Below are 27,712 nucleotides of genomic sequence, written 5' to 3'. Positions count from 1 at the left end.
GATACAAGAGGAAGTGAGGGGAAAGGGAAAAATAATACAAGGGGGACAAATGAATGTCAGTAGAGGGGGCAGAGGGAGAAGAGGCGAGGGGAGGGGGGATAGTAGAGGATAGGAAAGGCAGCAGAACACAACAGACACTAGTATGGCAATATGTAAATCAATGGATGTGTAACTGATGTGATTCTGCAATCTGTATATGGGGTAAAAATGGGAGCTCATAACCCACTTGAATCAAAGTGTGAAATATGATATATCAAGAACTATGTAATGTTTTGAACAGCCAACAATAAAAAAAAAAAAAAAAAATGGACAGAGGGCTGGGGTTATAGCTCAATGGTTGAGTGCTCACGTAGCATATGTGAAGCACTGGGTTCGATCCTCAGAACCACATAAAAATAAAATAAAGATATTGTGTCTACCTAAAAAAAAAAAAAAAAAAAAAAAAAAAAAATCTTATTTTGAAATCTGCAAAATATGGTGGAGTCTGGGTGGCAAATGGTAACAGAAGTAATCATTTGCATTCAGATATTTTATGAAGAGGCAATGTGTGTATATCTAACTTCACCCATTAAAAACTGATATTCTTCAATGGATTAATTTAATTTACTTTATGGGGAAAATTTTTATGTTTGAATTTCAGTCATAAATGACTCTTTGAAATGTAAAGTTAAATTTTCAGCTATATAGATCAATAAAAACAAAATTACTTCTCTATCTTTTATTTTTGAAGTGCTCAAATTTCTTTTGTGGTTCGTCAAACACCACTTGCATTCATTCAGAAATTAAACCTGCTTAATTAGGTATTGAAATATTCTGTTTCCTACATTTTATTAAATTATAAGCCAAGCTAGTTGCACAGTAAAATTGTAAAAAATGCTAAAATTAAAATCCTCTCATTACAGATATCATTTTTGTTTATTTGAGATATTATCCATACATATGTATACTATGTGTAATATTTTAAGGTTCCTGGTGATAGAGAAATTAATAATTAATGAGCTCAAATTTCTTATTTAAGTCTTCTAATCAGTCATATTTGTTATCTTCTCAAATATTCATAATAAGTATTTTTTCCTTAAATGCATGGGATTATCCTATTTTATTTTGCACAAGAATGCCAAATAACATATGTTAAAAGGAAGAACTATAAAATCACGCAATGTGTAGATTCATATAATGTGAGATAGTGTATCAGAGGCAATGCATGCCAAGCAAGCAGCACATTTTACATTCTGACGCACTTTTTGAGCCTTGTTTTACTCACGTAATTTGGGCTTCAGATGTATTTCTCAATTGCTCACTGCAGAATAGCTGCAGAACTGAAACAAAACCTTCAGTATAAAAATGACAACCCTTTTGTTTCCACTAAATCCGTATTCTGTCATGCACTGGCAGGGAGCTTCCCAGTCCTGTTCTCTGCCAGTCCTTACCAGTTTGCCAATTATACAAGCTGCTTCCCCAGACATCAGACACAAATTCCACAAGACTGCTGTGCAAGCGTACCCTAATTAACCATCAGCTTAATTAGACAATTTACTGTGTAATTAGCAGGCAATTAGTCAACACCTCTCAGATCTTATTGACTGCTGTGACAGCCTTTCCGTCTTTTGCACATTCCCACATTCCAATACACAACAGCGACTGTGTTTCTAGCACTCTTAAACCCTGTACAACATGGTTCTGGATGGACAAGTGGGTAATATTATATAACAAAGGAAAAAATCAATATGGAGTCTGTCCAATTATTGAACTGTTTACAAACATCTTTTATTTAATACCCAAAGTCCAATATCATAGATACTTTAGTACCTGCTTCAAAAATGGCTTTGGAACCCACTTCTTAATGTGTTCTATTTCGTGTTTTAATGTAAAACACTTTAAATTACATTTACTATAGATTATTCCCCATAACTTGGTATGCCTACAGTAATTTGAGCAAACTTTCTGATCTGTGTGTAGGAGCTCTACTTGACTCAATTTCACTAATGTTAATAGCAGTTATAGATACAAATCCCTCACACACTGGTGGAATGTACTCTTGGGTAAGGAAACATTCTCTAGATTTCTCTCAATCAACTATGAAAAGGTTTAGAAACCAGGAATCACAATCTGGTGTTTTAACACTTACATTAACACTTACTAATTTTATATAAATAAGCATTTTTTAAAAAGCTATTCTCTGAACCCATGGATATGTCAAGTAACACCCAAAGCTCTTTTCAGTGCAATTTCTGACTCTAATAAAATACTTTCTGTCTTCTGGGAATTTCATAATTGGTAACTAATGAGATCTCAACTGCTATAAGGAAGAATGATGCTTTATCTTTTTTTCTTTCTTAAAGAGGATAAATTTTATTAAATGATTTAGAAGTTGAAAAATCTTCCATTAATGAAAACAAAAAATAATTTGACCACTCTTTCAAAGTTTAAATGGCTAACAGTCATCTACACTTCCTGATATCTGATAAGCTTCAAGAAGTATAAACTACTTATGACAACAGAGTTATTCCTGCATTATTTAGCTTTTCCATTAGCAACATTTTTCTCTTTCTTCTTTTTGTACATCAGTACCTAAAATTTTCAAACATGGAAAACAATAAGAGGTGCAAATTGGAGGAACTTGGAAAAGGCCATTGTGACTGTACATCAATTAGTACAAAGTAAAGAAAAAATGGGGTGAGATTCAGGAGATAGAAGGTATATGGTAAAAATGAGTTGTATAAGAATTCAGGATTTTATTTTAAGGGTTACAGGAAACCATGGTAATGCTTTAAGCAAAAAAGGGCATAGTCTAAATTATATGAGATCATTCTGGTTGCCAGTAGAAATGCAATTGAGGGTAAGATTGGAAACAATGAGGTTGGTATATAGTACTAAGTAAGAAATGTGGGGTCTTTGATGTAGGTAATTCTAGTAGAGAAGAGTAATTAATTTCTATAAGATTATATCTATTAATGGTTTAGTCTGTTACAGAGATTATAGTAACAAGGATTAAAATTTTCATTGAAATAGTCATTTATATGTTATAAATTATTTCTGCCTCTTTATTTAAAAATCAATCTAAGCATCACTAGAATACTATAAGGAAAGCAAAAAAAAAAAAATTCTGGTCTGATCTTATAAGTGAACATGCTAAAGTTTAGAGAAGTTAAATAATTTTACACTCCTATTACTTAAAAAGGGTTAAAAATTCTTCAAATTAAAAAGAGACCATTATAATACTTCAATAATGACTACTGTAGAATTTACCATGAAAAACACAATTTAAAATTTAAGAGTATATATTTTACCCCTGCAGCTGTCTGCATGCAAGCTTGTTTCTCTATTTTCATTTTACAATACTTAACAAGAGAATTTTAGCTACTTCTGGTTCTGTGTTGTGTATACAACCATACTTCCTTTCATACCGATCAATAAAAAATTTCAAATTTTAATGCCAGTTTTCTTTATTTCGCCATTTAAAAACTACATACAATGAAGAGGCTGCCTGTCTTATGCTGAGTATTTTAGAAGATCCAAACACAGTAGAAAACTCTTATTCACAGTTACATTTTCTGTGTTTCCAGTTGCCCATTATCATTCATGGCCAAAAATATTAAAAGATTACATTATTTATTAAATAAATAATTCATAAATTTCTTTGTTTTTAGTTTTTGTACTGGGGACTAAACCCAGGGGCACTTAACCACTACCACGTCTGCAGTACTTTCTTTTTTTTTATTTTTATTTTGAGATAGGGTCTTGCTAAGTTTTTTAGGGCCTTGCTAAATTGCTAAGGCTGGCTTTGAACTTGCAATCCTCCTACTTCCGCCTCCCGAAGTACTGGGATTACAGGCATGCACCACTGCACCCAGTGAAAGTTTTAAGCTAGACACCATTCTGAATAGCTTTATAAAATTTCATGCCATTTTGCTTTACCGTGCCCAGGATATAAATTATCCCTTTGTCCAGAGTATCCATGCTGTATATACTACCTCTCCATTAGTTACTTAGGAGCTATCTGGAATATAAGATTGACTATCATGGTATCTTGGTGCTTGAGTTCAAGTAATCTTTGTGTAGAAGTCTAACAACACAATACCTATGTCGCTTACTTCACTTTATCTCATCATGTATGTATTGTATCATTTCACATCATAACAAATAGAAAACAAGTACAGTACAATAAGATGTTTCAAGAGGGAGAGAAACCACAATCATTTAACTTTTTTTGTATTATTGTTTAAATTGTTCTGTTATTAATAATTATTTTTGTTAATATGATACTATGTTTAACTTATAAATTCAATTCTATCATATGTATCCATGTATGGGGTAAAAACACAGTATATTTAGAGTTTGAAATTATCTGTTGGGGTTCTTAGAATATTCCCCCCAGATGAGGGAAAACTACCATATCCTATGGCATAGAATTCCAACCACCAGAAACACAAGGAAGAAATGGATCCTGCTGTGATGCTCTGAAGCCTGTCTTGCATTTGTGTTGCAGCTGTACTTCCCATGGCTCAGCCAATGACTGAACAGGGCAGGAATACTAAACAGCCATCTCCAAGAGACACAAAGACTCCTCAGCAGTTTTGATCAAGTTTGCTTAGAGTGCAAGCATTCTTGGATGCCTCCCTCAAACCTTCCTTCCCTTTCTTTTACTCAGAGCCAGACTTGTATTGTTACCTTATGGCTCTCAACCTTCCTCACCTCCCTCTATAATTTATCCCATAGGGATTTCACCTAATAAATACATATTTAGTTTCATCTTGGCAACTGCTTCTTGGAAGACCTGGAATGATACCTGCTGCCATTTAAAAAAAATTACATGACACACACAAAATCTAGAAAAAAGATTCAGTATGAGAGAACTTTTGTGAAATGTAAGGTTTTTAATAATGCCTTTTCATATAATTAATGTTGTCAATAATTAAATTTTGACCTAGATATTAAAAGAGTATAAGACTGTACATTTTCACTGAGACTTTAAGGAAGACTGAAATAAGCTACAAAAATAAATTTTCCCCTTGCAGTAACATCCAGGTGGATGACAAAAACCTGCTCAGGGAACTCTTATACCCTTTGTTCTAATAAGGATACACAAAAAGTTAAGGACATTAGTGATTAATGAAATGATTTCTTTGGAGTATGCTGATGGTGTGTTCTGAGTCCCTCTGCCATCCCAAGTCACAAGTCAAGGATTAAACAGATCACTCAGTACACTTCATATACACCTTGCAGTTCTTCTTTTCCACTTTGGAGGGATGACTCACAGTGTACTGTGTCCCAATCTGCTTGATATATCTAAAAGGTGAGGTGTCACTTGACAACTGCTAGAAGATGAACTCAAAGAAATGTACCTTTATGACAACCAACCTGCATTCTAGGATTTGTCAGGATAAAGGACATGTAAGATTTTCCTCTGGTAAAGGTACCCTATAAAATAAGATGCTATGAGGTCTCAAGCTCTACTATAGGGAAAAGCAAACAAATCTCAGCAGAGGAAAGTTAGAGTGCTCAGTGTGCTCCCACAAGTTGTGCAGGGAGTAAGCCATGACCAAAGAAAGACTCCAAAGAACCATGGGGGAATTCCCAAGGGACCGGAAGAATGTTTGAAGAATGTTTGAAGAATGTTTGAATGTGCCTACAAGAAGGGTCATTCTAAAAAATGTCTGTCTCTTTAAGAAGAATATTGGCGTTGTATAAAATTATATTTACCAAGAATGTGAAAATAGTTTTCATGCTAGTAAAACTTATCAATTTGATTTCCATATTATTGCTAAACAGGGAAGTACTTAATCAGCAGTGCTATAGATCCCTTCATTCACAAGGCCTGAAGGTCATAGAACCTGACTTCAAGAAGCTTGTATTAGGCAAGGAAAAATTAGCCAACTTTTAAAGAATCATTTACATCTTGTATCAATTTAGTAAGACTCTATACAAGCCCAGAATGTGGAGAAAGAGCAATTAATTAACACAGCTACAGAGGACACTTGTTGTCAGTGGTCTTTAAATATTAGAAGAGTATAAGATAACTTCTTATGAGTGAGGAATGGTAAAACCAAGGTAAAGATGATAGAAACATAAACCTGCTGAATAAAGCTGTTTTATCAGAAAAGAATCTGCAGGAGGGGAGAACTGAAAGTTGTTAAAACAGTGAATGGAGATGTGCTGTGATCAACAATGGCCTCCAAGTTGAATTATGCAAACCCTCTGTTTAAAACCTCTTCATAGTCCCTCTTATCTACACAATCACATTGAAATCCCCAGATAACAGGAAGTCCCTATTGTCTCTACAAGTGCTTATGCCATTTTATGACTATGCTGAATTTTAAATATTCTTGGCACCCTCATGATAGATATCCACTGTTATATCTTCTGTCCAAAATAAAGACACAAGTCAAATGTGAAGTTAATTTTCTTGTTTAAAAAAAGGGGGATTGGAGATGCTGCTTATTAAGCAACATTTCAGTCAAAAAATTTTCTGTTGCCTTATGTTAACATCATAATGCACATACTTTCTGAGCTAGAGTTTAGGTTCTCTATAACAAAGAGTAACACACACACACACACACACACACACACACAATCCCAGGCAGTGCCTAAGAAACATTTGAGTGAATGAGATTTTTTTTTTAAAGGAAATAAAGGGAATTGGTAAAATATTTCAGTTGCATTGAGTTTAGTGAATAACCTTAACTTAACACTTTATTTAATGACATTTTAAGGGAAATTTTAACATTAATAGAGGGTGAATTTGGCAGAAGAGAAGCTAAAATCTGTTCTAAACATGAGATATTGTGGGAAAACATGCAAATGAATAAGCAAAGCATGATGCAAAGGGCAGTGGGCTGAACTAAAGAAAAAGAAGCAGAGGAGGATATAGGGTAAAAAAAAAAATTAGTGGGTATCTTACAGGGCAGCTGACTGACTCTAACATATCAGTAACTTCCTTGAGTTATTAATGTTATCTTGTTTTTTTATGCATCTTATTTCAGAAACAGTGGTGATTGAATATGAATCACATTGCAAGTACTATAAGAAAATGAAGTACAAGGAGAACTATAATAGTACTAAGATTTGAATAAATCTTGTAACAAAACAGCCAATGTAGGTAGGTTCTTTATAAAAAAAAATGACAGTGGAGTAATCACGGTTTTATAAAGTATTTTTTAAGAAGGATTAAGAATATGCCTACATAGTAATGACTAGAATCTTGTTAAAAAGCAATAAAGAAAATACAAAGGCAAGGAAAGTATTATGGAATTCAATCCATCTTAATTACAACCAAAGATTGCTTCATCTACATATATCCAGAATATGGAAACTTTTAACTAGTCAAATTTAAAATCTGCAAAATAATTATGTGAGACAGCATAAGGACAATATCACATTTTCAAACAGCAGGACTATATTTTCAGGAAATTTCCATTAGTAATAATTATGATAATTTTCCATTAACTTTGACCAATTTCTTAAAAAAAAGATTGGGTGTGGTGGTGTAGCCCTATAATCCCAGCTAATCAGGAGTCTGGGGCAGGAGATCACAAGTTCAAGGTCAACTTGTACACTTTAGCAAGACTCTGTCTCAAAACAAAATAAAATGGCTATGTTATGTCAGGATGTAGCTCAGTGGTAGAGCACTATTGGGTTTAATCTCAGTTTGGAAAGAGAGAAGAGGGTGTGGAAGGAGAGAAAGAGAGAGAAAGAGAAAGGAAGCAAGCAAGCTGACTGAATAAGAGGTATTTTCCATTACAAGGTAGGTTCATCTACCAGCTAACCTGAATCAAAATTATACACATCAATTTCTATTATTAAAAAGTCTATTTGAATCTCACCTTGTCCTCTCTATCAAAATGATTAACTAATTAACAAGTGTGAAATCACAGCCTGAAACAGAGAAGAAGTGAGGATGTAATTATATTGGAAAATTGATTAGTCTGCTTTATAGTCAACTAGCCCAAATTTGAAATAAAGTATAAAAAATTATTTAGAGCAATTTGAATAACTTTAACCATGTGCATGTTCACAATTATCACTTTGGCCATTATTAAAGAATTTTACTTAGTATTAGAAATATATTATTACTTTGAGCTTGCAAACATCTTAATTTATACTTCCATTTAATGAACTAAGTCCAGCAAACATGGTGTAACTGGCAAGAAAAATTAATTTAGAACTTTGGAGAGACACAATTGTGTATTTATTATTCTCCCTTGAAAGATTTAGCTTGTATACTGAAGACATACTCAGGTGAGTGAGTGTGCAAAAACACACTTATACAAGCACACATATACATTCTTTTGTTGTTAAGAAGATGTGCCGTCACAGAAGAGCCAGGTAAACAATAGTAAACACTGGATTAAACACTCGATTAAAACTCCTACAAAGCTAGTACATGTGAACTGTGCCTTTTTATAAACTCATCCTTTATCATTTGAGAATAAGTCAATTTTATAAATTTTAATAATGAAAGCCTAAATAATAATCAAAGGAACTAGCTAGGTTGCAAACTCTTGGTACAATGAAATCATTTTGGTTTCTAGCATGTTAAAAGACTCCAACATGAATTTACATTAATTATGTTTAAATAATTATAACTGCTTAGTTAATTTTAGTTAATGTATAACTATATATCAGGAGAACAATATTATACAGTGAAGAGAAATTAACTATGTACAAAATTTGAAACTAGCATGACAGTAAAAACAACACCATGAACTACTATTCGTGTATTGTTTCATAGAACTTTATGATGAAGTAACAGAAATTATTGATAATAATAAAATAAATCAGTTTGATTTAATGTTTTAAAAATATCCAGATCTTTACTTCTAATAAAACCTTCAAAAATAAGTTACAGAAGTAAACACAATATTCTGTTTTATAATCCAAAGAAAATTAGCCAGGCTCCAAAATATTACATAACATATTTATGAAACTTTCAGCTTTAAATATTATTTTTATCATTTATTGTCCTAAAAATGGTATTCTTCAATTCTTGTCTGGTTGATAGGTGCTAGTAATTTGTTCAATTTGTGCAAATTCAGGCACAACTCCCTCTCAATTAAGATAATGTGGACTGATACAACTTTCTTGAAATCCACATGGGGGAACAGACAACCTACATGGTAAAACATCTGCAAAACTTATTATGAGAAGTAAAACAGGACTATTTAGAAAGGAAAAAGAAAAGGCTTATGGATACAGCATGAGAGCTGTCTCTAAGAAACTGAAAAGCTGTCATGTGGAATTGTGGTCCAAATTAGAATCCTGTAATTATCCATTCATCTAACAAGTATGCATTGAGTCCTTCCTATCTGCCAGACCTTGTTCTTGGCACTGGTCATGCAATAGTGAGCAAGAAACACAATATCCCTTTCTTATGGAGCCTACTTCAAGAGGCTAAAACAGAAAACAAACACACAAACAAATAAATAATCAAGAGCATGGCCATTTTATATAGTACAAAGTACAGTGAAGAAAAAAACACCAGTGTAATGTAGCACAAAAGCTTGAGTTTTGAATGGTCAGCAAAGGCTTCTCCAAGGAGAAAATTTTAATCTGAGAATAAAATCAGATGCAAAAACTGGTTATGTAAAGATTTGACAGCAGAACATTCCAGAAAGAGTAATCAAGGAAAACGGCCCTGAAGAATGGAAGTTGCCATGTTGGAAGACTAAAATGAAGGCCAATGTGGCTGGAGAAGAGCAGCACAGGGAATTGGAATGGAATGACTGTGGATTCTCAAAGGTTGTAAATCAAAATGCTCTCTTTCTCACTGGAGTTTCTATGTATTTCTCAATAGAAATATAAGCATAGCCAGGTACTTTACTTCCATAGGAGGAAAGCCCTTGGTGTCCTTGATCTACTTAACTCTGGGTCTCTGCAGAACACTGATGCAAACAACCTTCATTTGGGACAAAGTAACAAGGTTCTGAAATGATAAATTATGAAGAATCCTACAATAGTGGAGAAAGCTACGACTTGTATCAAACAGATCTTGGTTCAAATCTTGATATGGTAGGTTTCAGCCTTTTAATAGGAGGAGCTATTGCCATGCCTTTTCATTCTGATCTGGCCTTGACTTGCCCTATCAATAGAACCCAATGAAAACTGGATTGTGCTTCTTTTAAGCTTCTGCCTCAAAACCACTTGGAATTTCTCCTCTCCCCTTTTTGGAACCAGTAACACTACCTTGTAAATAAGCCCCATATAGCCACTTTGAAGATGAGACCATATGGAGATAACAGACTTGACATGCCTACTGAGGATTCAGACTGCGGAAGAAGGGCAGTCACCAGTCCACCACCAGCCAGTCTGTCAAGTGACTGCAAATACATGAGTGAAAACTAGTAACACCAGTGGAGCAAGGGCTAGTCAATCCCCTGAGCCCTGACAGCATTGCCAAACTATAGAAACAGAGAAGGTAACTTATTGCTGTTTCGAACTAAATTGTGGGATAATATGATATGTAATAATAGATAAATGATACAAAAATCTTTATGCTTGCTAGCATAGCAAATTAAAAAATGTGTAGCATTGTCTTTGAGATTGTGAGTTAGGCAGAAGCTTAAAAAACCAAGAGTAGGCTGTTAGTAAATGCTGAAAAAATGTCGAACAAACTGTTAGCAGAGGCTTAAAATGTGCTAAGAAAATTTTTACTGGGGGCTGGGGAAAAAGCCAAAAACATTGTTGGGGATAATTAAAAAATATAAAACATACTTAATGCATTTATGGATCTGACGAAGAAAATTTCTAGACAGAATGCTGGAAGTATCAGTAGAATGTATATAACCAAGTATAATATGAAAATAAAGAGCTAAAGGAGGATATATTTAATTTGCTAAACAAAACTTAGACCAAGTCAAAAAGTGCCAGTGCTGGCTGAGCTAAAAAATAAAGGTATTCTTTATTATAAGTCTCTCCTATATGAAAAAAAGATTTTCAAAGGAAATTATCTTACAGTAAATATTACATCAAGAATGTTTTAGTAAGACTGTTACAACTTTAGGATGGTTCCAGGCAGGTCCTAGTAGAATCTTAGGTAGAAAATAAGAAAATAGGACATCCACTGTGAGTGAGGACTAAAACAACAATTAAAAAGAGAGGATTGGGGATCTTAACCTTCTTTTCAGGAGTAGGAACATGCTGAGAGTGACTCAGCTGCCAACATGGACCATCACTGACAATTTACTGGGTATGGGGGCAAACCTCAAAATCAACAGCCCAGTGGACAAAGACATAGTAGGTAGGAAAAATAAATGAAGAAAACACTACCAGGGAGCAGAATAGGATCCTAAATAGAAACTTCCCTCATCCCTAGAGTTCAGAGCCCTGAAAAAGTGCTAAACTATTTCAAAATTGCTATGGACATTTGAATGCTATGTGTCTTCCATTTCTCCTATTCCTGAATGAGAGTAGTGTGGTTGGCTTGACCCTCGTGTTTTATGTTGGGAGTATGGGGAACAGATAACTTGTTTCAAAGTAACTTCAGATGCATTGGGACCCAGTGAGGTCACAAGGTCATGGAAGTTCAGCCTAATGTCATTAATCAAGGTATTTTAGTTTCTTAGAAAGAGTTGGATGTACTTTTGCTTGTGGGAAGAATATAAAATTATTATTAGTAGAGGACAAGTGAAGACTGTTTGGAAAGGTGGCTGCAATCTGTACTCCTGTCCCTTTGTGATATGATTTGTGATTCTTTTGTCAATAATGGATGGTAGGATGGTATTTACCTATTTCTTGAATATAAACTGATTGTGTGACTTGCTTTGATCAAAAGAATAGTAGGAGCAACACTGAGTGCTTTAGAGTCCTCATCTCAATAGGTCTTATAGCTTCCATTCTTGTTCCCCTTAGAACATTGCTACTACCTTGTGAACAAGTCCAAACTAGCCTTCTTGATAATGAAACACCATAAGGAAAGAAAGACAATGAAGAGACAGAGAGGAACTCAGCAATTACAGCAATCCCACCTGAGGCTCCAGATTCCTTACAATACTTTGCCAGTCTCCAGGCATCCACCAGAGGACTACAAATGCATGAATGAGCCCTGAAGACACAATGTGAAGCAGAAGAGCTGTCCACATGAGCTCCGCCCAAATTTCCAACATATATGATTGTGAGTAAATAGGTAGTTGTGTTGAGTCCTGGGTAATTTATTTAAATTTCTCAGCCCATTACTTCATCTGAAAACAAAACAATATCGAGCTTACAGGGATATTGTGTGAATTAAGCAAGATAAATTATGAAAAACATTTAGTCTGTGCATTCTAAGCACTGGATAAATGGTAGTGAATATGTGAATAACAATGACAACTATGGCAACCATAACAACCTATACTGTTGAACAATATGTTCACAATAGTGATCTAGAAGCAACTTTGGATAGAAACTAGAGTCTCCCAGGCCAAAGTTTTTTTCTGTGCACTATACTTTCTGTCAATAATTGTTAGCCATTCTTTAGGGTATTTTTTTTTTTTTTTGTATTTTTTGTACTGGGGGGAGTGGGCAGACTGTGTTTTAAAATCAATTTATTTGTATTAAATTGCACTAATTCATTACATAATTTTTCAGAGAGCAGAATTATAGATGAAACTCATGAGAAGGCTGATTTGGAGTCAATAAAATAGATCTTTCCATAGCTATCACAGGCTGCATCGCCTTAAAAATGTAGTATATTCCTTGTCACTATAAGTGTCCATGAGCAGGTCACATTTCTTCTGTCAGGACTACTGATGCATGAGCTTACATAATTGGGCCAGATGATTTTTATGTCTTTTCCTAATATGTGGTACTCTTTCTGTTTTCTCAATAATCCTCTGCATTTTAAAGGCTTATTCAACAACCTAAGTCTTAAAGTATAATCCATGCATGTAGAAATTTCACTGACATTTTCATCTTTAGACTGGTGCAGATGTACTACAGAAACAAGATAGGATATGAAAATTTTTGAATTGGCCTTTTCACCTTTGATTTAGATCAATACTCAGAATAGTCAATTGTTTTATGTGTTAACTATCTGTTCATATGGCTGGGGAAAAACTCAATATGCTGGTGACAAAAATCTATTTATTCATTTATTAATTCATTTATCCAATGAATATTCATGAAACATTTATCAAACCTTCCTATAAACTAAGCATTGTGCTGTGTAGTATAAGGTTGTATTTTACAGAAATAGCTACAATCAATACTTTGACACCAAAGAAATAATGAAGAGTCTTAAATATTTGGGGGTTTTTAGTTTTCTGTATTTTATGTATTAGAGACCCATTTTACCTACCTATTTACCTAATCATTTAATACTTATTACAATGTTACATATTCATTCAAGACTTTTTCTTACTAAAAATTACAATATATACGTACATTTGGAATACAGAATATGAGTTCTCAGGACACAATTTAGAGTCATGATTAATAAAAACAAACGTTTTGATCCATTTCCTATCAATATAATGTGAACAGAGATCATGGGATTATTTTATGTGAAGTCCAAAACATTTCTAGTACTCCTAGTTAAAAAGAGCACCTCTCTGTTTTGTCATGTTAGTTTAGCTTTAATTAAGTTTGACAGGTTGATTTCTCTCCCATCTTTTTAATTTAAATTTGAACTGAATATTTATTTATGCAATATAATTTTATTTTAAATATTATTTTATCATTCTTAAAAAACAAATAGAATATCAAGAAAAACAATTTAGTTATTTTGGGAAATTTTTAGACTGATTTGGAATGGAAGAATATAGTTAATAAAAGCCATCTTTGATGTTATTTAACACAAAAGCAAACATAGATCTTTTTATATTTGACATTAAAAATCTGATCATTTGCCTCCCTAAAGAAAGCACATACAGTTTTTATACAGACTGCACAGTAAAGAATAATAATATTTCTGTTTACTGAGATATCAACTGGCATTTCACTGTAAGTCAATGGTCTATCGTTGCTACAGCGTATTAGACCTCAATCTGGCATCTACAAATGTCAAGAGTATAAAAAAAATATAGGATGAAAATCAAAAGCATGTTCTGAACTCCCACAAAAAAAAAAAGGGAAACAAAGTTCACCTAAACGTATTTGCTGCAGAAATCAGTGCAATATTCAGCTGTCAATCTAGAAAAACAAGGGAGCCACACTGTCAGTAGGACAGGATAATAAAATTTCCAGCAGATGTTCAGGCAGGGCTCTAATTTTTTACTGAACTCCCTTGGTAAGCATTTAATTTCTTTATCATATGCAGGCTCGGCAAATTGTACTTCATCAAAACTGTATTGTGAAATATTAATATTTCATATGATAACAAAACTCTATAGACTAACCTTTGTCATATGAAAAGCATCCAAATTTCAAATGTCAAGATTCTGAATTTTAATACATTTTAAATAGATTCTTGAATTGGCATAATAAATTAAAATAAGACTAATCTCAATTGGTATGCTATAATTTCACACAAATGTATAGTACATATAATGCTTTAATAGATGTCTTTGGTAAAAGTCTGCAGAAAAAAAAACAAATAAAATGGTGTATGCTACAACATTTCATCAGTAAGAAATTCATAATACATAATTATATATTTGTAATATTTAATCACTAATTAGGGACAATATAAAAAAAACAAATATAGTTCTTTATCAGGAAAATGGGATATTCTGCATACTTATGTATAGGAAGTGATCTTTTTTGAAAATGACGTTATATAAATGCAAGGTAGCTTTGTTATTTTTGTCATTTAAAAATCAGCAAAATGTGTTTAAAATAGTCTTTGCACATTATTTTTTTTGTATTCACTAGCAAAAGAAGTAGGAAGTCTGAAAAGCCCTCCTTCTTTATGTTTCATGTGCCAAATTTAATTTGCATTTGTTCATAACTCCCCTTTTGAACCAGCATCACAGACTTCTGAATTGATAGATTAAATTTAAATTGGAGGTTTAGGGGAAAGTTAGCTTACACATTTATTTCTGCTGGTGATCCTAATAAAGGCAAGTGCTCCTGGGTTACTGAAAGACACAGCATCACAAATCAATGCATGTCACCAACAGAGGAAAGACTGATGTTTCTGATTAATCAGAACTCAATTTCTGCAAGCAAAGAAAATCCAAAGCAAATTCCTTTTTGCCTAATTCTTCACTTATACCTGTTTAAACCCATATTTCAGCTTTCACATATGTATTCTAAAATAGCATAACAGGTATAGTTATTCAATGCTATCTGAGACTATTTTCCTCAACAAATTGAACATTTGATTACAGTTCTCCAGTAACTCTTAAAGGATGCGTTGAAAAAAGACAAATATACTATTAATATTCTACAAGATTGTAAATAATTTATTCATGATATTCTAAAGTGGAATCCAGTTTATTCTGTTCATTTTTACACTTTGTTTAATGAAAGGCTTTCTAAAGAGTCAGTTGATTTATTTGAATAAAACATCTTTGTATTTAAATATAAAAATCTTTAAGAAATATGTTTTCTCAGCACTGATTTTTCTAAGTTTTGAAGATTCATTCTATGGATTTTCTTGACCACACTTATACATAGCATCTTGTAAAGCTGTCAGAAGAAGACAGCTGTAATGTTTTACCCATAATAATGCCAGCTATTGATCCTAGTAAGAGAAGAAAGAGGGAAAGAATGTGCTTAATGGGGCATGTTTGTTCTCTATTATTTTCTTTGCCTAAGGATAAGGCTGGTTTAAATAATGATACTCTTTCCTTAGTTGCTAGATTCACACATTCTTATACATTAATTATTACTAACTACCAGTTAGTACTAAATACACTGAGTGGCTTAGCAACTAAAATTTTTATCAATAAATGGCCTAAGAAATGTTAAATTCTGCTGCTGTCTTCTGATTTAAAGCCATCTATGGATATCACATTCCACTGCATAAATGGTCCTACTCTGAAAAAATGCATATACATGGTTTGTGTACTTCAGATAACCAATCTCAACTTTAATATGTAGTTTATTTCCTACTAAGTATGTCCACTTGTGGTCTGGGTAGACTGATAATATCTCATGAAACTCAGGGTATCTGTTTATTTGAAAAACTTACTATATTCAAAATCATGAAGAATCTTATTACAAACAACAACAAATATAGTGAGGGATTCTTTTTACATTAACTGGACCCCAGAATTTTGTATAAACCAAATTCATGGTCTCCTTAACTTCAAGTTGAAGCATATGTATACACATCTAAAAATCACAAAACAATAATATCACAAAACAATTAATGTCAAAAAACAATTAAAAATAGAACTAACATATAATCCAGTAATCCTAGTATTTGTTATATATCTAAAACAAATAAAATCAATATGTCCAAAACGTCTGCACTTCCATGTTCATTGCAGCACTATTCACAGCAATCAAGAAATGAGAACAACATAAGTCCATTGGTAGTATGTAAAATGGAATATACTGTTCATCCATAAAATGAAGGATAGCCTATCATTTTCATCCATGCAATGACATGGGTGGTACTAGGGATCATTACATTAAGTGAAATAAGCTAGATATAAGCAAACAAGTATTTCATGATTTCACTCATATGTTAAAAAAAGTTTATCTCATAGAGACTGGGGGTAGAATGGTGGTTACCAGAGGCTGAAGAGTGTCGGAGAAAAGGAGAAAGGACGGGGAGGGTTGATTAATGGATACTAAGCCACAGTTAGATAGAAGTTCTGGAGTACTACATTGCATAGTAGGATGACCATAGAAAACAATAATGTACTGTGTATTTGAAAAAAGAAAGAAATTTGATTATTTTAACCATTAAGAAACCATAAATGTTTGAAGAGATAGATATATTTAGCCTGATTTAAACATTACGCAACATATATATATATCAAAACATTACATAGTATTCTATTAATATGTATAATTTTCATGTGTTTCAATAAAGAAAAAATGAAGAGTATATGGTTAAGTGAAAAATCACTTTTATAATATTTATACTTTTGATGCTTCCTATACAATACAAAATGAGAAATATATGCGATACCCCTGTTTCCACAGAATAGATGGGCTGAAAGGAAGTTAAAGCCTATTGTGTTATGACAATATATAGTTAATAGTTTAATAGTCATTATATCTTGGTCATTATACTCACATTATATATTATTTATGCCTTAATTAAAGTACATACTAAACATTTAGGCAAAACTTCAAAAATATATTCTTACCTTATCAAGAGAGAAAGTTTTGGTCAAGGCAAAAGCCCATCCAGCTTCAAAAGCTCTTCGGATCATTGCAGAGTTGGTAGCTGGGGTTGCACTAGCAAGACCAAAAGGATTTATAAACTTCAATCCAGCCATTTCCACACTAATGTCCACCAGATCAATAGGAGTGTAAAAGAGGGGTAGTTCGGGCTTGGCAGAAACTGAAGCTCCATATTGTGACTGCAAAAAAAACAAACAAAGAGTCAATAATTGCTATATCACATCTGAATTATCTATATAATTGTTTTATAAAAATCACTTCAACATAGCATTTGAATTCATATAGATTACATCAGTCTGTTTACAATGATGAAAACTGGCTACAAGTCAGTTAGCAGTGAACCAAATTCATATGTAATTATCATTCTTTTCTAATTTAAAAGGCAGTATAGAGAGTATTAACAAATAAAAATCAATTAAACAAACACACAACTCTATTTAAAACATACTGAGTTTCAAACACAAAAGGGAATAATTTTAGAATTTATCTCCCTGGTTCCATTAACACAGCTTCTTTGTACTTAATTTATGAAAATGTCTTAGTGCTCAGAGATATGGGCAACAGAAAGTCAGAGGCCTAAATTCAATTTCCAGTAATCTCACTACTGCTTATGTGATTTTAGGAAGCCACCTAACATGTCCCTGTGTTTTTTCCTCTATAGTTTTCAGTAAAGCAGTAGGAATGCCAGCTGCCTAATTTCCTGCCCCATGGGGATATTGGAAAATGCAGGAAATGATAAGCCAGAGGGAGACATCTAATTGGGAAAGTGGATAATGTACTCACGTGCATTAGGGGAGTTTGTTTTTTTTTTTCCAGAAACCAAACAGGTAACAAACAATTTATGTCAAAATCTTAAGTTGGCACTAAAAACTGCACACTAACTTTGGTTAAAGGATCATGTAATAAGGCTACCTTGCAGTATAACTGTAACTGACATGAATACATATGTATATGGTACACTGAAGCATAGTAGTAGTTTCCTAAATGTCCTTTCCTCCCTTTCTCCTCTTCCTCATTTCCTGTCCCTCCCTCCCTCCCCCGCCCCTTACTTTTTTTCTCTGTTTATCTCTGAAAGACAAATAATACTGGAAAATACAAAAAAAAAAAAAATGGATGAATTTTCTCAGCCAAAGTAGTTACTGAATGGATAGGGCTAGTTAATTCAAAAGTAGAACTTCTTTCTCTTGTGAATCATCACTCAAAAGAAAAGTTATTTAAGCAGAACTTTAATTTTATAGTGTGTCTTGTGTAGATAAAGATTTCCATGACTTGCATAGAAATTACTTCTAGGCCTTCACCATTTATAATGCAAAGTAAAGTTCACTTAATATGTAAAAACGCATCCAACTTGCCAATTGAAAGACTATTATGTTTCCAGTCTTGCAAAAACATGCTTCATGGTTTCCAGCCTTCAACTATGGCAGACACGTACAGCCAGGGATATGCTGGGTTTCTAGGATATTGTTTTTTCTTTATTCCCCTCACCCTTTGTGTGTGTGTGTGTGTGTGTGTGTGTGTACGCGTGTGTCTCTAGGGATGGAACCCAGGACATCCCACATGCAAAAGCACTCTATCACTGAGGTACATCCCCAGACCTACAAGGCAAATTTCTGAGTATTTGATAGTCAATATGTGAACATAATTTCTCCTGCCCTCACAAAGAACTGCAGTACCATTAAAAAGATTACGAAAAAGAAAATAGCTACAATGTATAATATAGGGAATTGGAAATTGGAAATTTATGGGGTGTGTATATGTGCATGTTTGTGTCCATGTAGGTATGTACAAGATGGACATGGGAGACAACCACTTTTGGTTGATATTTGCTTGTTTTGGGTACTGGGGATTGAACCCAGGGTACGCTAACACTGAGCTATATGCCCAGTCCTTTTTACTTTTTGAGTTCCGGACAAAGTCTAAGTTGCTAAGGGCCTAAGTTGCTGAGGCTGGCATCAAACTTATAATCCTCCTGCCTCAGGCTCCCTTCACTGGGATTACAGGCACGTACCACCACATCTAGCTAGAAAATCACTCTTGATAGTATTTTCTTAGCTCTGTGTTACCATTATTTAAATTGAATCAAGCAAGTTTTAGGTTACACTAATGAGTAATTCCCTGATATGAGAGGAAGAGATTAGAAAACACTGGGAAAATTTTAGAAATAACTTCCTTATGTTCAGAATCTCAGAAACAGAAACAACCCTGGGCACCCCTGTGTCTAATATCCATAGCAGAGATACATGTGGTCCTACATACTTTATTAGATAAAATGAATGACACTACAAGTTTTCCTCTCTTTTTTTATGGCTATTTACTGAAATAGGTAACCTCTTTAATCTTACAGATGAATTTAGTTTGTTTAAAGTGGTAGCTATATATGGCATTAGGCAACAGCAAATAGGTAGGTATATGTCTGGCTCAACTTGCATTGGCTAATTTGTGTAGTTTTAAAAAAATAGATCATTGTCAAAAAATCCTTAAGATTATAAACTTAATAATTAGAAAAAAATGATTTGGACAAGATTTTGCAAGATTTACCTTAGGTTTGAAACAAAACAAAACAAAATGCAATATACCAAATCACACAAGTAACAAAATGTAAACATACACATACATACAAAGTCTTTCACATGAGAAGTACATTTCTCATAAAATACACATTTTATTTATAAAATTGTTACTGCTGTGCATTTGTGCATGATATAACTTAAAACTCTGATGTAACAGGTCTGCATGTAATTTTGGCTTCTTGGTTCTTTGTTGCAAAGAAATGCTGCTCCCCTTTGTCCTCTGGCTTAGGGAACTCAGAGTCTCAATTTCCGATCTCACCACAGGCTAATTTTTCCCAAATCTCAAATGAAAACTCCAATTTGGGATTTCTTAGAAACTTCAAACATTCAAAGGTGGACATTTGGCCCTACTTCCAATTCAACTTTAAAATGTATCTGTGTATTCCTTCCTAAAAAATGTGCATACAGATTTTCAATATTTTCAGACAATACCATCTTTCTAGTCATCCAATAGTGTTAATAAATCACATATATCTTAAAAAACAAACCAGATATCAACCAATAGAGACTAGTTCCATGACAGTTTACCCTACAAGGGAATGCTTGCTAGCATCAAAAACAACAAGAGGAAATTAATGTATTGCCATGAGAGTTTTGTTATATACTCAGACAAGTATGAGGTGACACTATATATAAATGTACAGGTTTCAGTAAATATATACATGTAAACATCTCTCTTTATCCATCTATCACCAAGTATACACATCAATATAATGAGCAAAATTATTTCTCAGAATAAAAGTTTAGATGACTTATGATTTTAGAATTTTGCTTAATGTATTTTTCATGTTTTCAGTAATAGACCCAATTGTTTTAGTCAGCTTTTTCATAGCTGTGACTAAAGGATCTAACCAGAACAATTTTAAGGAGGAAAAGTTTATTTGTGAGATTCAGAGGTGTTAGTCCAGAGCAGGTCGCTCCATTCTACAGAGCTCGAGGTGAGGCTAAACATCATGGTGGAAGAGTGTAGCAGAGGCAAGCAGCTCATATGGTGGTCAGGAAGCAGAGAAAGAGACTCCTCTCTCCAGATACAAAATATATACCCCATAGCTATGCCCCCAATTCCTACCTCCTCCAGCTACAACCTACCACTTCAATTAACACAGTTAATCCCTATCAGGGGATTAATTCCAATATGTGTGAACACTTTTATTCACATTAATTAAGATTCTCACAATCCTAATATTTTTCCTCTGAACCTTCTTGCATTGTCTCACATGTGAGCTTTGGAGGGTACACCTCACATCCAAACCATAACAATTTACATGAGATATTAAAAAGTAGATTAAAATAATTTTTTAAACTTTTGCATTATTAATTGACAATTTATAATCACATACATTTATGGGGTACAAAATAATGTTATAGTCTATGAATATGATATGGGATAATTAAATCAAGTTAGGGACATGCTCATCACCTCAAATACTTAACTTTTTTGTGATAAGAGAATTTGAAATTTATTATTAGCAATTCTCAAATGCAAAATACTCTTAATTATCTTCAACATGCTAGTACAATATATTTCAAAAATACTTCTCCTGTTTGAGATCTGGCACCCATTGACCACCACTTGCCCCTTTTTCCATCCCCTAACTTCTGTTAACTACCATTCTACTCTCTTTTCTGAGTTCAGTTGTTCTTGGTTCCACACATGAGAACATGTAGTATCTTTTTCTCTGTGCCTGGCTTACTTCACTCCACACAATGCTGTCCAGTTTAACCTAAGTTTTCACAAATGACATAATTTCTTATTTTGCTTTTTTAAAAAAAGATTCCAATATGTGTGCACACATTTATTCATTAATCAGTTGAGGGACAGTTAGGTTGATTATATAACTTGCCTATAGTGAACGGAACTTCTATGCACATGAGAGTACAGGCATCTCTTTGACATACTGATTTCAATTATTGGGAGTAAATACTTAGGAGTAGAATGGCTAGATCAATAGAAATTCTATTTTTTTAAAGGAACCTCCCTCCATACAATTTTCCACAAGATGGGCTAATTTACATTTCCACCAACAATGTGCAATGATCCCCTTTTCTCCATAGCCTCAGCAATACTTCTTATCTTTCATGTTTTTGATAATAGCCAGTTTACAGGAATGAGATGGCATCTCACTGTAGTTCTTTCTTTTTCTCATTTAATATTTTATTTTTTTTTTAATTTTTTATTGTTGGTTGTTCAAAACATTACATAGTTCTTGATATATCATATTTCACACTTTGATTCAAGTGGGTTATGAACTCCCATTTTTACCCCGTATACAAATTGCAGAATCACATCAGTTACACATCCATTGATTTACATATTGCCATACTAGTGTCTGTTGTATTCTGCTGCCTTTCCTATCCTCTACTATCCCCCCTCTCACTGTAGTTCTAATTGCATTTCTCTAGTGATTAGGAATAGTAATCCTTTTATATATATATATATACACACACACACACACACACACACACGCACGCACACATTGGCCATTTGTATGTCTCCTTTGAGAAATGTCTACTTAGTTCCTTTGTGTGTTTTTAAATTATTTTTTTCTTGCTCCTATATATTTTGAATATTAACCCCTTACTGGATATATAAGTTGAATATATTTTCTCTCAATACATAGATAAACTTTGAAAACCACTGTTTTCTTTGCAGCACTTCTTGCACTTTTTATTTTGGCATAATCTCATTTGTCTATTTTTGTTTTTCTCAAATGTGCTTTTCAGGTCAAATTCAGAATATCTTTGCCCAGATGAATGGCATGTGGTTTCCCCCTGTTTTCTTCCAGTACTTTTTTAAGGTTTTTAGTCCCACATTTAAGTCTTCAGTCCATTTTGAATGGATTTTTGTGTACGGTGTGAGGTAGTATCCCTTTCTATTCTTCTGTATGTGGATATACAGTTTCTCTAAAATCATGTATTGAAGTGACTCTCCTTTCCCAAATGCATATTTCTTGAAAATCATTTGACCATACACATGTGGGCTCATTTCTGGACTCCCTATTCTGTTACATTGGTAGGTGTTCCTTTTCTTTCTTTCTTTCTTTCTTTCTTTCTTTCTTTCTTTCTTTCTTTCTTTCTTTCTTTCTTTCTATTCATAGCTTGCCTAAAGTAATTTTTGAAAAGAAGCAATAATACTCTAAAACCCATTAAGCAAAGATCCAGGTAAAGAGCCTGCTCATTAGTGTCCTCCAAGATGGCTCTGAATTGACATTTCAGTGACATTATTATTTCTAAAAGTTAAAAAAAAATACAGAACTCGAGCAGCTAAAGAAATGATCTACTTTAAAAGCTTTATCTTACCAAGAGAAAACCAAAGGAAGGTAAGTGGATAACAGTAAGTTACTCAGTGGCAAAACCACCACAACTTATATATGTTTTCTCTATTGTTGCTGATGATTGTAAGTCACCCTTTAGAAACAAAATCTTTCAATCATTCTTTCTCAGCCTCTTTGGTTGCTCAACATATACTTAATGGGAAAAAAACAACAAAAAACAAAAGAAAACTGAAAAGAAAAGAATGTAAAGTCATAAAGAACTGAAGTGAGGATGGTAAAAATGGCATTTAAGGAAAATCTAGATGTCCAGCTCTTAGAGCATAAAAATAAGGAGTAACATTGCTATTTTAGAAGCTTTTGCCAGACATGTGACACTTTGAAAATGAGAGAGATGTCTAAAGATCATTTTCTTTTATAGTTTGCTTTTTTCCCCCTCAGGATTTTTTTTTTTTCTGGAGAGACTGAGTAAAGATTTTGGTCACTTAAAATACAATTCTAAAAATAACTTGATGGTATAGATTTTGAGAAGTCCCAAATTTATAGAGGCTACACTTAAATGTTCTCATTTCATTCCCATCTGCAAATTTCTTTGAGGTCCTTCACTACAGAATAAACAATAAACTGCTTATATTATATAATCCCAATTTTGACATTGGTTCTTCACCCTCTACTCTTACTAATCTCACTTTCTACCATTTTTTATAAAGCATATATTCTTATGCTTCAGTTTATTAAAATATTTTCAATATTTAAAAATATCACTAATGCATCTATGTATCTGGACTTTTTTCATGAAGTACTTGGTTTAAATGCTTTGAAATTTTCAGTTAAGCCTTCCAGATTCAGTCCAGCTGTGATTTCTACTGGGAAACTTATATAGCTCTGCACAAGTAAAATTATTTCTGTTTAATATTCTGTACTTGTGATATATATATATCCTGCTTAATTTAATTTCAGTACCTAGCATAAGACTTGGCAGAAAGATACTCACAATATTTGTTAAATGTATTAGACTAGAAACCTTGGAAACTTAGCCTCTTTTTCACATCAGTTTCCAGTAAGGTGATAATGAATGTAGATGAAATAATCATTAACTTTATTCCAAATATGCAAAAGTCCATTATTCCATGATTCTAATGTAAAGATTCTCCAAAGAGCCATCTAGTGGGAATACTCAGTAACTGCTCTGGGTTTGTAAGTCACGGTGCTATACAAATATATACATTCTATAATTCAATAACATAAAGTGAGATAAAGATTCACCAACCTCACAATTTTGCTAGGATCCTACCTAAAGTATAACATTTTTATACATTCCTTGACTTTTTACTTCTAGTTTATAATGGACAACCAATTGGTCATAAGCAACAGAAACTAGCCTCAGATGGTTATTATGAGGATACAGAACAATCTCATGAAATTCAAGCAGGAATGTGGCGGGACCTCCAGAAAAGGCTAAAATTCTCAAGGAAAGCCATAAGATCCAGCTCTTTCTTTTCTTTTCTTCATGCCTCTCCCATCTTACATAAGCATTATTTCTCCAAAACAGAAATATCCTCAATGTTAGAAAATAATGAATGTTTTTCATGATGGTTTGATTTGAGGACACACATACAGCACATATACCCACATATTGAAAAAAAGAACTTATCAAAAATATAAATCCATTCCTTTCTCTCTCCAATTGGCTTCCCCTACTTCTTTATCCATATTGATTGATATTACATTGGTCCAGCCCATTCGTTTTCTACTTTAAACGTAAGAAACATCAGGAGAGTTTTAAAAATTCTGATGTGAACACCAAGTACCCTTCAAACAATGATTACATTATAATTTATTGAGTGGGACCCAGACATTCTTAACAATCTCTTCAAAGAATCACATTGTACACAGAAGGCTGAGAACCACTTCTCTGGTCATATGAATTCTCTTTCCAATTCCTAATTCTCAAGGGAGGGACACAGTCTTGGCCATGACTGTGTTAGATGTCTACCTTATTCAGCTAAGTGGCTACTAAGGGTCTGTGCAAGGGCACAAAATATCGTGGAAGCTGGGCAGATACTCTAAAAGGTGCTCTCGTGGAGCCCCCATCTGCTTATCAAGAATCATAGCCAGTAAGCACAAACACAGTGTGTAAAAGCCAAGGCCTACTGTAAAAATAGGACACTAAGTATATCCTGCAAATCAATGAGACACTTGTCCAAGTAAGACTTTGTGCCAGAACCAGTGATTGGTATTTTCTATTTATTCCCTTTGTGAAAATTGTGACTCTTGCAAGAAGGCCTTATTCTCTTATGAAAGATGAAGAAAGTGAGATTCAAGGAAAGTAAATAACTTTTTGCTCTTTCTAAAGTAAGCAATTAATAAGTGGTACATGAAGACCTGACTCAGATCTTAGACCTACTACAATATATCAAGCTATCTCCATCTTATATAAACATTGTTTTTCTGAAATATTAATATCCTCAAAACTAGAAACTAACCTGAAAGTTTTCCGAGATTTGATTGCACACACACACAGAGCACATATACAAACACACTGAATAAATCTTATTAGAAATAGAAGGTATATACTATTCAAATATTACTATAATTAATCATAGTGCCTTTAATTTGAGAATACAAGTAAAAATAAGTAGAGTCTTACACTATAAATACCTCACATTTGACCACTTTATTATCATCCTTCACCTTGGGAAACTTTTATTTTACCTGGTTGGGTCATGGAATTTTAGCAGAGACATTTGCATATAAAATGGTTATGCTGTTGGGGAAATGCAACTCACATTGCAATGTTGTCTATCAATTGCATTTTCCCCTAATTTGATTTAAAAGAATGTTTCTTTTCTTAAAAATGAGAAAAGAACTACTGAAATGAAGACTATTGGTAGTACTATATTTGATTGAAGGTGAAGAAATCATCACTACTATGTTCCCTAAGATTTAACATCATCAAACAGCTTTTGCTTACTCATTTATTTATATACCATTGTGGTATAACTACAATGGACTCTCTCTTGGGATACAGATGCTCTAGAAGCACACATCTGAGATTACTTTAAGGCACAGAATAAATAACACATGTAGCTACTTAGATTAATTCATTGGTGGATTAATGCATCAATTAACTGAAGATCACTTACTTTACCCTCATAGAAAACAACTACTGAGGAGAGAAACCTTAAAGAAAGAAATTAATTTGGATTAGCTACTTCCATGATGGAAAGGCTAGGTCCAATGACTATAATTATAATATACAATCAGATTTTATTTCTCCATTTTGAGAAATTACTACTTATAATGAAAACTTTAGAAAAGATATGAGACTACAGAAAATTTTCTTCAGAATATTGATCCCATTTTATTAAATTCTTTAAAGAATTCTATTCACATTACCTTTTAACTGAATGCTTATAACTTGGGCATAGAATAAGGCTAGAAAATTAAATTACATTAATTTAAATACAGGTTGTCTTTTTCCATCTAAATAAATCTATCACCACCCCAACCAACCACCTATTTAGCAACTGAAGGTAGTATCATGCAAGTTTCTTCCTCTTCAACAACAAAATATGATTACCTCCTTAGTTCTTCCTGTTTATCAAAAACCAAAAGTCTACATTTTATTTTTGGTGTCTCTTCTCTCTCATTTCCCATTTATTTTCTTCCAGAAATCGTTAGATTTCTGTCATTACCTCTAGGGACTATTTCTTATTGGTTCCCCCATTTTCCTTGTCTCATACTTAAATCCACTCTTTACTTTGTACCAGAGCAGCCCTTTAAAAACAAATTTGACATGCTCAAAACTGCATTAGTTTTTTAATGGAAGTTATTAATATTCAAATGTTTTATTTTAGCCTACGTGAAGTAATCCTGTCTATCTAAACTTATCTTACGCCACTTTGTGTAAACTTACATATCAAGTAAACATATACATCAAATACACAGATCACATAGCATGTGGTTTCCACCACACTCTGTATTTCACTGGATATTTATCTTCCTATTATACTCTTTCTTATCTTTTTATTTCCATGTCAACTCTTCTCCTACTGCCATGCACTAGATTTTTTAGTAAACTAAAGTACTACCACCAATGAAACCAATGAGTTGGTGAAATATGCTTTCTAAACCTTATGTGTCCCTTGATCTAGAATGTCTTTTTGGTTTAATCAACTTTTCTACAATATTTATCAAAGGCTTACTCTATGGCAGGCAGTGTGTCCAGATGTTAGGAACTCAGTAATAAGCAAAATATATTTTGTTTATTTTTTTAATTTATTAATCATTCAAAAATTGCTTCATTATAACATTATTTTTTATTAATTACATATTAATATATTGAAAATTATAATTATTGCACATGCCTTTTCCTCATAACTGTATTGAGGTATAATTGGTATATGAAAACATAATTAATGCATATAATTTGGTGAGCACTACGATTTGAATATGGTTTGTCCATACCAAAACTCATGTTAAGGTTTCAGTCACACACACAAAAATGTATACACACAAAGTTTATTTCTTTGAATTTTATGTATTCATTAACATGTTTTTGTTTATAATTATTCTCAATATTTTGTGTTTTAATTTTTGGACTAGTATTAAAAATGATTTTTGGACCACCAATGTAGCATTATAATA

General features: G+C 33.1%; 1 protein-coding gene across 2 annotated transcripts in view; it reads right to left on the bottom strand.

Annotated features, from left to right (window-relative positions):
* Dpyd (dihydropyrimidine dehydrogenase) overlaps positions 1 to 27,712 on the bottom strand; it is a 761,982-nt gene that overhangs the window by 378,344 nt on the left and 355,926 nt on the right. Inside the window, exons 12-13 of one of the 2 annotated variants that reach the window (XM_048814505.1) lie at positions 17,184 to 17,399; positions 12,152 to 12,176 (exon numbers count right to left, since the gene is read on the bottom strand). In XM_048814505.1, the coding sequence (XP_048670462.1) occupies positions 12,168 to 12,176; positions 17,184 to 17,399 (225 nt within the window). In that variant the 3' untranslated portion in view covers positions 12,152 to 12,167. Of the gene's footprint in view, positions 1 to 12,151; positions 12,177 to 17,183; positions 17,400 to 27,712 lie in introns of those variants that run through there. The other variant, XM_048814504.1, reaches the window with a different exon arrangement.

The sequence above is a fragment of the Marmota marmota genome, unplaced genomic scaffold (assembly GCF_001458135.2).
Source record: "Marmota marmota marmota unplaced genomic scaffold, marMar, whole genome shotgun sequence".
NCBI classification, from domain to species: domain Eukaryota; kingdom Metazoa; phylum Chordata; class Mammalia; order Rodentia; family Sciuridae; genus Marmota; species Marmota marmota.
This window is presented reverse-complemented; position numbering and strand designations above follow the sequence as displayed.